The following is an 11,410-nucleotide window of genomic DNA, read 5'->3' on the forward strand; positions in this document are numbered from 1 at the left end:
TAGAAAGTCCAAACCCCGATACCCGTCAAACACAACTTGGCTAAAGTCTTCCTTTTGTTCATTTTTTCTGTTGTCTTTCATCGTCGGTCCTCTCTGTTCAGTGTTAACTCTGATTTCTGGCAAGGCAAATCACCAGGTACATAACAATTTCATTCATTTTTTTTTAATAATTTTTTTTAAAATTTTTTGAGTGTAATTTCCATTGTTTCTTCTTGGTCAATATGCTTAGCGCATATACTGTAGTTATATTTTCTCTTTATTGATTTTTCCGGTATAAAATTAAAATAAAAACTTTGGGAATAAATTGAAAAATCAGCTAATGTTACAAGTTAATTTGGATGTCAAATCTCCGGTAAGCCACCAATTTTAATTGGGTAAGTTTATTTTCAGTAAATAAATTAAATTTCCTTGAAATATTATAAAAAAGATGGCACTGTTAAGTGTTAACCTGATAAAATTTTCAGTATAAAGAAGTAAAAATTGAATGATTCAAGTGCTTCATGTTGCAAAGATATAATCTTTATATGAAAATGTAATAGGGGCCTCAACATTATATGGGTGTTAATTTATATGTCAAATCAAAGATATGATGAATGCTTGCTGTTAGATAATTTCCGCCTTTAGAATTGCAGCTTACACCATTTTTTTGTTGTTGTAATTGTTGGGAATGCATAGTATGCTGCTTGAAGAAGTATAAGAGTTTATTGGGAAAGAAGAGAAGTTCAATTAGGACAAATTAGTTGCAGAGTGAAAGAATGAGCCAAAAGAGACCACCCCCTGATCCAATTGCTGTGCTGAAAGGGCACCGTGCGTCGGTTATGGATGTTTGCTTCCATTGGAGTAAACCCTTGTTGTTTTCTGGGTATATAATTTACTCCTTCAGTTATACTCTATTGTGTTAGTCATTGGAACTTGAGATGTTATTTTACTTACAAAATGTTGTGGATGGTTAGCAGTTCTTCGGATGGTGAGTTAAGGATATGGGACACAGCGCAGCATCGGACATTAAACTCTTCGTGGTATTTGTTTCATCTTGGCAATTTTCTATTTACAAACGGTTGTATCTTATGTATGTTACAGTCAAGGCTATTTCTTTGCCCATGTGCTTGTACCTTGTGAACTCATGGGTCAAAAATGGCCTTGGTCTTTGTACAGTGAAGATCCTCTTTCATCATTCACAAGAATCATTCATGCGCCTTTGGTTTTGATTGATTTATCGAATTGTTTTTGTATGAATAAAATGTGAATTGTACTAGGTGATTTTTTGTTGTTGTAGGGTTCACAGTGCAGCTCATGGGATTATGTGTGTTGCTTCTGATCCTTCTATTGGAGTTGACAAAGTTCTTAGGTTATATTACTTCTCTTTAATTTCTGTGTAGAAATCGAATTGGTGCAATTTTGTGGTGACATTTTGGCTCCTTTTTCTCTCTTTGCTGATTGCTTGGGTTATTCTATGTAGTCAGGGCAGGGATGGAACAATAAAGTTGTGGGATTTTGAAAAAGGAGGACTTTCCAGGTATTTAGACCCTAATTTCCTTCTGCAAACATATTTTGTTGCCAACTTTGTGTGTGCCTTGCTATTTAATGTTGTTCATGTTTGTTTAAGTGGGCTTTTAAGCTTCTGATGTTAGATTCTTTTTGGTAGGACACCCTCGGTCACTATCAGCACAAATTCTTACCATTTTTGCAAGCTATCATTGGTGAAAAGGCCCGCTGTGAAGTTGAAGCCTACTGAACCTTCCATTAAGGAGCAGGACGTGGATTGTAGTGGGGATATGTATGCAAACTTACTGTGTGATTCTACTAAGAAGACAGTAGAAAATCAACCAGAACATTCAGGTGAGCTTAGCAGTCTTCCGTTTTATCATTTGAAAGCACAAATTTTCCCCTTTCCCCAGCAACATAATTGTAATCTTTTCTATCCGCGCTGCAGATGCGGATCATAGGATTTTGTCTTTAAATCTTACTTTTCTTATTTCATATTGTATTAGATGCTGGTTTTGTCATTGGTTGACGAAACGTTGCTTCTTTTCGAAGCATTTGTGCCTTTAAGATTTACTGTATGATGTAACGTAATGAATATTAGAATAAATTGTTTTATGTTCGTATTAGGAAGCCAATGAATGAGGCATTTTATATGGTTCAATCCAGCTAGGAATTAGTTTTTATAATCGTTTCCCTTTCTCTAACGGCGATATGTTGATGCCCTCAGGCTATAAGTAGTAACAGGCTGGGATGTGGACCTTCTAAGTTTTTACCCTCATAAAGAAAAAAGTGGAATGAAAAAATGATCATCGTCTTTGCCTTTTGTGACATCTTTATTTTAACTTTGGCTAAAGCATTCCATCTTAACGAAGAATCTGTAGCTAATTTACCTTGAAAGGAATAATGCCAGTTAGTTTACCTATGAAAGACCAGTGCCATTGTCGTATTAGCTTTGGTTCTAATCATTGTCACCCTAATTCCTAGCTTATTAGGTCTATCTAGGACTTAGCTTCTTGAATCATATTCAACAATTTGAAGGTTGAAAGTATGACTGCTGAATCTTTCTCACTTTTTTTCATTGAACTACTTACAAATTAATGCTTCCTCTTTAGTAACTTGTAGGTTAGGATCATATTGCCTCTTTTACCAGTACCATATGTGAAACTTATTTCTATACCATCTTTAGTATCGATCTACTATCGACAATGTCATATTGCTGTGTTCATTTACTTTTCTGCGCCATTTTTGACATCTGCTCTCATGATTAAGCTCATCAACAACAGATGCGCTTATGAGCTGTATGTATTTAAGCTTGTCATTCATTGTCTTGCGGCATATCCATATTATATATGTCTGATAACTCATATTTTAGGGGTTTTGGATTACCGGAAGAACCCTAGATGTAGTGGGCTTTCATTGACTTGGGGAAACCTTCCATTCGATGTAGGTTACAAATATGCTGTTGTGCCATGCTTTGTTTATATTCTTCAAGATATCTCTAAATTAAATAATGTAGTGATTCTTGTAAACTTTTGAAATATCCGGTTCTAAAGCCTTTTCTAGTTTACTCAAAGGCAAATTAGGCTTGCATTTCATGTATCATGCAACACCATGAACTCTTCTTTACTTACTGCTTCAGGAGGGGTACAGATTCTGGAATTTGCAACTGACCGATCTTGCATTTGGTTTGGTAACTGTTGCCCTGTTGGTATATTACAAATTTATAACAGTTTATCAAGTTTCAGTGTCAACTCCTTAGTGAGTATAGGACAATCTTTTTTCGCTACGGTAAAAGTTAATCTTGGCGAGTATTATTACCTTGCTCAATTATATGTAAAAGCCACCACTAAGTGAGAAGAAGAAAGGGAGGAGGGGAGAGTGGGAGACCCATTCTTTAGTCTTTTTGACCTTTAATTATAATTTATGTACTGGTTTATTAGCGTGTGGTTCGATGCACAAGTATGGAGCCCACAACAAAATAATCGATCACCACTCTCACGTGCTCTGTACCACTATGTCAAGGCCATGCACCCCCACAACCACAAATGTCCCTCCCCTCCCCCCATATTTCCTAAAATACCTATATTTTGCTAAACAAGGTTAGCGATGCATCTTAGGTGGTAAAAATGCTAAGTATGGGATTGGCCATGGTACAACGCCTAATTTTTGGGGCGTTGGATGGTGCATCCTAGCTAAGGCACGACCATGTTGTAGGTGTGTAGCATGTGCACAGTGCACAAGGACAAGCCATTAAAACACCGCATCCTTACAAAATCATCTATTTTTGGCGATTGTAGTTAGTGTGTCTTAGGGCTAAAGCATATGCAAGGACAAGTCAAGGCAATGCAAGGCTAAGACGAGGGAATCTTAAGACTTCATGATTAAGGGTGTACCAAGGCATGAAAGAGTTGGTTTCGGACACCAAATAGGTATCCCAAGCTCTCTTAGGAAGCACCTCGATGCATAATCTTGTTAGGCTCAAAAGTGTTCCATGGAAACCAAATCTGATGGCTATAAGACACTATATCGGACCAATTTAAGAGGTTCAATATTCGGTGCCGAAAACTCACGAAATCATAGGGGATGCATCTTGAGGTCATATTATGTCATTTTGAACCATATATGACCATTGGTCGGTTACATAGAAGCCCGTGGTGGCCTATAGCCAATAGAAGGAAGTGTATACAAAAGCAACTATATTGACTCTTTAAAGGCAAAGTGGACAACGCCAACCACTCTAATGGCCTCCTGGAGTGTCGTGGGGTCCATGGGAAAAACCCAGCCAAATTTCTTTCCGGGTGTGGAAAAGTCTAAATATTGTTCAAAATTGAAGGCTATTATCCACGCTTTTGGATTAATTTTGGGGGTTTTGAGACTTGGTGCCGAAAATTTTCGAGATTGTAGGGAATGCATCCTATGGTCATATAATGTTGTGTGGAACCATATATGACCACTAGTCGATCATATAAAGGCTTGCGGTGACCTTAAGTCAATTAAGGGAGGTATGTACGAAAATGGCTAAAATTACTAATTAAAGGCAAAGTGGATGGTTGGAACCATCCAATTTACCTCTTGGGGTTTCGTGGGATCTATGGGAAGAACTCCTACTAATTTTGTAATCAAGTCCAAAAGTGAAGGCTATGATCCACACTTTTGGACTGATTTTAGAGGTTTTGGGACCCGGTATCGCTAAATCTCGGGAATGTAAGGGATGCATATCAGGGTCTCTATAATATGTTTAGAACCATACATGACCGCTAGTTGGTCATATAAAATCCCACTCAGTAATCTGTCGTTTGAACTTATTGAAAACTGTAGGCCAGATTCGACTTTTATCATTGTCGATTCTGTTAATTATTTTCCACCAATCAAGCACTAAATTGCAGTGTTTTAAAATGGAGGTAGTTGTGTATTTTTCTTCTGCCAACTACTCCATATGTTTTATAGGTCCCCCTCCCTTCAATGAGACATGGCTATGAATGGATATGTTGTAATTTGTGTTCAAATTGTTTCTTAAATTGCAGTTACTTATTCTAAGTTTTCTGCTGGATATATGTGTGAGGCAAGATTAATCGTTTGTTTTCTATCTCTAGATGATATACAGATTGAAGGACCAAAATATGTTGCAGTTGCAGGAGAACAACCCTCTCAGGTTGATGAGTGTTTTGCTTTAGTAATCTATTTCTTCTTGTATTCTAAGTTATTTACGACATCGATGCCGTTAATATGAAAAAGGTTGAGATTTGGGATCTCAATACTGCAGAAAGGTGTACGATACTTCCTCAAAGTTTTTCAAATGGAGTTGGGAGTGAATCCGAAAAAATGAGAGGTATGTTATATCAGCATTTTACTCAATATTATCTCTTGGTTCAGAGTTTTCCATAGTCAGTTATGTAGCAAACAGGACCTGGGCATAATAGAAAACTGAGAATAAAAAAGGAATGGTTGATGCTAAAGATATTGTGATTTTCTTCAGTAAGAGCTTCCATAAGGAGTTAGTAAAAAGTGATCTTAAGCTGCTGAACCTGAAACCTTCTTTTCCTGCAGAGCTATATTTTTCACCATTTTTGTTTGTTTCTTGCCTTTGTTTTCTTCTTTAATACTTTTATAGGATCACAGCAGAATCTGTTTAATTTAATGTTATAGTGACTGAAGTTTGTGCACGCAAGCCCTTCTCCTGTACTTGGAATCCCATCTTATGTCCCAACACACAGGGGTTACACTTAAGCATAAGATGAGGCATTCAAGAGTTTCTTCAATTCTCTGTTATAGCCTCAGCAGCAATCATTCTGAGTATACATACTTTTGGTCTTGTTTGGGGATTAACTTGTGTTTTCCAGATTAACTTTGTAATGCATCTGTATATTTCTGCAGGAATGTGCATGGCTGTTCAAGCGTTTATACCATCTAAATGCCAAGGGTCCTTACATATCTTGGCAGGGTATGCTTTTCAAAAGTTTTTATTACTGCTGTCTTTCAATTTATTATAGGTTCTGATAAATGGAAACCCTGCCATGATATTCTTGTCGTTTCTTCCACATCATTTTCTCCCCTTTGTACTAGTAATCTTTTCAAGGCATATTACATTCTTCTTAATAGGGATTTTTTTTTCTTTTAACTATGGGTTTCCCTTCCAAAGAGGTTTCAGCTTCTTACGTTCCTTTCTCTCTGGGGTATCTGGAATTATTATAAAAGACTTTGGAGTGTTTTCAACGTAGAATCTGGGTAAAAGCATTAATATGACCAAATATAACAAAACAAGGGCACTTATTCCCCATCTTTTACTTAAATTCTGGGTATACTTATTTTTAAAGTGCTGGATGAGCTTGTTTTGACGACTTCAGAGTAGCTGGGAGATTGGCATCAATGGAGTTCTGTTAAGGATTTAAGCTAATGAAGTTACTGATTGATGGAGTTTTTTTTTCTTTTTCTTGCAATTCAACCTTTTATTGTACTTATACTAATATCGTATAACTTGCATACAACAGCTATGAGGACGGGACTATGGCATGGTGGGATATTAGGAACACCGCAAAACCCTTGACTTCTGTAAAGTACTATTCAGAACCAGGTTTTGCTGCCCTCTTCCTGACATGGAGATTTTGTAATTTTCCATGAATAGGTGTGATATGTGTCAATTCTTGCATGCAGTTATTAGCTTGGCAGTTGATCAATCATGCCAAGGAGGTGTTGCTGGCGCTGCAGATGACAAGATCCTTCTATTTAGTTTAGATTACGATATGGTATTTTCCTTTATTCTGTGCACAGCTTATGTTCTATTGAAGGCTACTGTTATGTATAATTATCATGTGTCTCATATTTTGTAGAGCATATTGTCTTATTAGGCCTAGACATTAGGATGGAGTTTGATCAATATAATGGACAAGCTAACCCTGTTTTATAGATTGTTACACCATTATGATACGGGGCTGAATTTGATTAGATCCAGATGAAGATTACTAGTGCATACAGTAGAAAGGATGTTTTGCTCTAAGATCTCTAATGTTAATATTCCAATGTCATAAGTAGATTCTTGTTACAATTTGCTGCTTCTAGTTAATTGTATCTTTATTTTGTTTTATCAGTTTGGCAGCGTTCATTTCTTGATAGTTTCTACTACTACGTATTATTTACTTTTATGGGAAGATGGTATATCATATGGTTTATCAATTTTTGTTCTGTACTTAAAAGGAACTTAATATCCCTTGCTGCTGCTAATTTGTCTGACAATGTTTCTTCCAATAATTGCTGTCGAAGTCTTTGTTGTAATTGAGATTTAGATGATGTCGTTGTCTACTCTATCTAGGGAACTTGTGTGGTCAGGAAAGAAATTAGCTTGGAGCGACCTGGAATAGCAGGCACTTCAATTCGTCCAGATGGTAAAATTGCTGCTACTGCTGGATGGGACCACAGGTTGGTTGTTTTTCAATTTCTTTTTAATCTGCTTAAAACCTATGCGAGTGCTTTTCTAACTTCTATGTTAATGTTGTTGAATCTTGTCAGTGTCTTTCCCTGTTATTGGTTACGTTTGACAATCTAATCATTGCTTAAGTCATCTTGCTTCTGTTTTGGTGACAATTTGTTACCTACACCGATTGAGTTAATTCCTTCCTGTTTCGCCAATCTTCACTTTCTACTCTACACAGGCACACAGCTCACAACTGCATTGCATCTTATAAGCAGACAGACTTTTTAAATGACTAATTTTCATTCAATCCAAACCATTGAGTCAACTCTTAGATATGATCCATTGCCCTAGTTAGACAAGAGTAGAACAGAACTACCCAGATTTCATCTGTTTGTCACTGCCAAATCTAACCTGAATTTTGTCCTTCCCTAATCTGAATAGCACAAACATCAAGCATGGTCAAACAAAATTATATATATTATCTTATAATTTCCTGAATATGGATTTGGTTTTAGGTGGATTTTGGGTAAGCCAAGATGTGTGCTATTTTTTTCCCAAATCAAGTGGTGTGATTCTTCAGTATACCTGTATGTTATTCATTATTGAGATGAAGACCCTATATGGCACTGCCATCAGCTCTTTAATGATAAACCAGCAGCGTCAATGGTAAAGTCTATCAATGGGCTATATGTCTTACAATTTACTGCAAAGGGTGTTGGCTCCAATGCTGCCGTCTGATACTCTGAAGCATTTGGAGCAGAGGAGTTTGTTGCTTTAGAGTTACCAGATAAGAACTGTAGTGCAGGAGTCAAAATATTTAATATGGGAAGTTGACTTCCATTGAACCATAACATGCAAGAGGCGAGGCTTCAATGTTCAAGCATGTCTATTAGAGGCATTGGCTGTCCTTGTGAAGCAACAGTTATGAACGAGTTTGTAAAATAAACATTACGGTGAAGGTGATAGGCCACTAGACACATGGTCCATATAAAGCTCATTTGGGACATGGACCTTTTATTTGGAATTTGTGGCACTCATCCCAAGGAACGGACCATCTTCTAGCATTAAGCAAAAGCTGGTTTGGTGGCATGCACTCCTCCCTGCTCCCACTTATACCTTGTGCTACTGCTTGTAAATGCCTTGATTACTTCTACTGACTATACTATATTACTACCACCCCTTTTCATAATGCTTTACTATGAGTAAAGGTTATATCAATCCGAGTTGAGCTCAAGTGTATTGATCTTTGCCATTCCAGACTTGGTTCGTAACTCAGCTTGACCTTGAGTAACTCGAGCTTTCATTACAATCTCCAACTAAGAAGATACATTCCTAAAATAGTCCTATTTCCAAATTTTGCTGACCTTTGAGATCCTCACAAGTATTTGTTAAAATTTCTCTCTTAAAATATTCCTATATCTAGGATTTCGCTAACCATTTGAGATCCTCATAAGTATTTTTTTTAAATATACTACGTATTAAGCCTGCTTCTTCGACTCCAGCCTAGCTCTCTTTGGTCTCAGCCCCATCTTTATCAATGTCAGGTTCAACTAGCTTTGGAGTAGGTTAGACCGTTAAGCTGATTGTTAGTGTTTTAAAAACAATTTTCTACCAGTTTGTATATTTTAATCAATGGTTTCTTGCTTGGAATCAACATTTTGTGAAGTTACATCTTACATGTGTTCCTCTTTGTTTATTCACGATGTGACAGAGTCAGGATATACAACTATCGGAAAGGAAATGCTCTTGCTATACTCAAGTATCACAGTGCATTGGTATCTCTTTTGCTTGCTGTTACAAAATTGCTTGGATTGTTAAGTTTGCCACTGTTAGTTTGGTATATATGTCTTTGTTTATCCTAATACTTGCTCTTTGTCTTGTTGCAGTGCAATGCAGTGTCATTCTCTAGGGACTCTAAGCTGCTCGCTTCTTCATCAGAAGATACCACAGTTGCTCTATGGGAGCTTTATCCACCTCGAAACACTGACTGAATCAAAGTGGTGCAATTAATGATTCAAGTAATCTTCTAATCAAGTCCGAGTTCTCAGCTGTTCTCATTGTTATAACGAATGTCTTACAATAGGTGATTTAAGTACTACAGACTACAGAGTTTTTGCTCATGATAGTTGTTTTTGTTTATAAATTAGTTACCCTGCATTTTGAAATTATGTTTTTTTTCATGACAACTAATTTACTCTTATGTAAATTGAAAAGAGGGATAATTTAGAAGAAAATTACAAAATAATACTTTTCAAAATGCATAAAAGGAAAAAGAATCTCCTTTTTTTCAGTTATTCTATATCTTTTTACAAAAGGAATAAATTTGAAAAAAAAAAAAAAAAGAAGCCAAACAATGAAAGGTAAACAGATGATCATGTGCAATAAAAAAAATAAAAAAAAAAAAAAAAAACCTCAGACTCAGATGATATACACTACTTATTGCAGCTGAAAAGATGTTAGCATCTTTTCGATTTAAAGTTCAGATTTCTCACTGAACATTAATCATGGACATATTCTTCAGATCGCGTTCTAATCTGGCAAATCTTTCCTTAGCTGCTTCACCATTGCTTTGCCAGACATCACCACATTCACCTGCGCATGGCTGGTAACTTCTTTGGCACATCTCACGATTACAAGGGGTGTTTCTAGATTGTTATCGATGACACTAAGCTATGGTACGTACAAGCATACAATAGCTTGCTTGCATATTTTCCCAAAGTTCTGCAGTATACGCATTACTTAGAGTTCTTGATATAGTATTGCTTTGCTACCATTTGAGAGTTCAATCTAGTTTTAACATACAGAAACAATTACTTCGGTATTTTCCTTGAGCTGATCATTGTTACAACACTCCGGTTGGGTTCACAAAGTTCGATCTAAACAAATTCAGATTCATTTTACATTCTTGATAATCACTCACTCGAATACATAGCATGAAATCAGATCAAGATGACTCATACTTGATCTTAAAAAATAGCACACATCCATATGTAAAGATCATAAAGGGTGAATTTTTTTTAATTCCATAATAATATTCAACTAATTAAGCACAACTCACATTAAAAAATCGAAAATCTTTTATAAAGATCTGCATGGCATATTAGCATGAGCGTTGGAATTTTTGCATGGCATGACAGTTGGACATAACTGAATTATTGATATGTTGTAGATAAAATTATGCTACTTAATAGTTAATACTACATAGTATTAGTAACAACTTTAACATTATTACATGTACATTTAATCTGTATATGAGGTGTTTATTAGCAATTGGAATGTCAAACATTGACTCAATATTTGAATAATGTCAGTAAGCCGTAAACATAGGAATGCAAATTATTGTTACTGATGAATTGATGATTGAATTGTCAAACCAAATAAAATTAAAAAAAAAAAAACCATGTATGTGCATAATATTATTCTTTGCATTTTTAGACTTTCGTATATATTATAAATAAGAGTAATGAGACCTTGAGATAACATATAATGATTGATTGATATAATTTCATAAAACATTACATATTCTAATCTAATTGAGTATAATTATGTATGAAAATTAGAGCCGGCAATTAATCATGTTACTCTTACTCATGTTTGATTGAATTGGTTTTTGTGTTGGTGTCGACTATACACGAGTAAGTTAAATCATACGTAGTACGTAACTTCATAACTCATAGCCTAATAACCTTTTTTAATTTCAAAAAGGAAAGGGTCATGACGATGACTCACCAATATCTTCTTCCTCGAACTCGAGCTAGTCACTATCCTGATCAATATAATGCCTATTCGTAAACCTATTTAATATCATGTTTGCATGATTACAGTTATTATGATATAAACATTCAACATCCAAAAGTTATAGAATAAATTAATAAAATCATAGCAAAATGAACTGTAATAATCAAAACGTTGATGCTCCTTAGAAAATCCCATAATTATAGGGACTCAGATTCTATGTATGGGCTACTACTCGCAACTAAACTATTTATTCATATAGTATTATATGAGGAACATGGC

General features: G+C 35.7%; 1 protein-coding gene across 2 annotated transcripts; it reads left to right on the forward strand.

The window, feature by feature from the left end:
• Positions 1 to 23: 23 nt before the first annotated feature.
• On the forward strand, positions 24 to 10,027 carry LOC145614760 (protein DECREASED SIZE EXCLUSION LIMIT 1-like). 2 transcript variants are annotated; one of them, XM_081669826.1, is made up of 15 exons: positions 24 to 136; positions 676 to 862; positions 957 to 1,019; positions 1,277 to 1,348; positions 1,460 to 1,516; positions 1,646 to 1,839; positions 5,079 to 5,137; positions 5,221 to 5,314; positions 5,860 to 5,926; positions 6,474 to 6,556; positions 6,637 to 6,728; positions 7,292 to 7,398; positions 9,105 to 9,168; positions 9,280 to 9,411; positions 9,915 to 10,027. In XM_081669826.1, exons 2-14 carry the CDS (start codon positions 756 to 758, stop codon positions 9,382 to 9,384), a joined length of 1,164 nt encoding a protein of 387 aa, XP_081525952.1. In that variant the 5' UTR covers positions 24 to 136; positions 676 to 755; the 3' UTR covers positions 9,385 to 9,411; positions 9,915 to 10,027. The 2 variants fall into 2 exon arrangements, with proteins under 2 accessions (XP_081525952.1, XP_081525951.1); XM_081669825.1 differs by lacking the exon at positions 9,915 to 10,027 and having other exon boundaries at positions 9,280 to 9,637.
• Positions 10,028 to 11,410: the final 1,383 nt, after the last annotated feature.

The sequence above is a fragment of the Chenopodium album genome, chromosome 25 (genome assembly GCF_948465745.1).
Source record: "Chenopodium album chromosome 25, dcCheAlbu1.1, whole genome shotgun sequence".
NCBI lineage: Eukaryota > Viridiplantae > Streptophyta > Magnoliopsida > Caryophyllales > Amaranthaceae > Chenopodium > Chenopodium album.

Excerpts from the sequence above, each read along its gene's own strand:
- LOC145614760 (XM_081669826.1), top strand. The coding sequence starts at position 756 with ATGAGCCAAAAGAGACCACCCCCTGATCCAATTGCTGTGCTGAAAGGG. Across the intron at positions 1,349-1,459 it reads GGAGTTGACAAAGTTCTTAG|TCAGGGCAGGGATGGAACAA; the intron begins GTTATATTACTT and ends TATTCTATGTAG. Across the intron at positions 1,840-5,078 it reads AAATCAACCAGAACATTCAG|ATGATATACAGATTGAAGGA; the intron begins GTGAGCTTAGCA and ends TTCTATCTCTAG.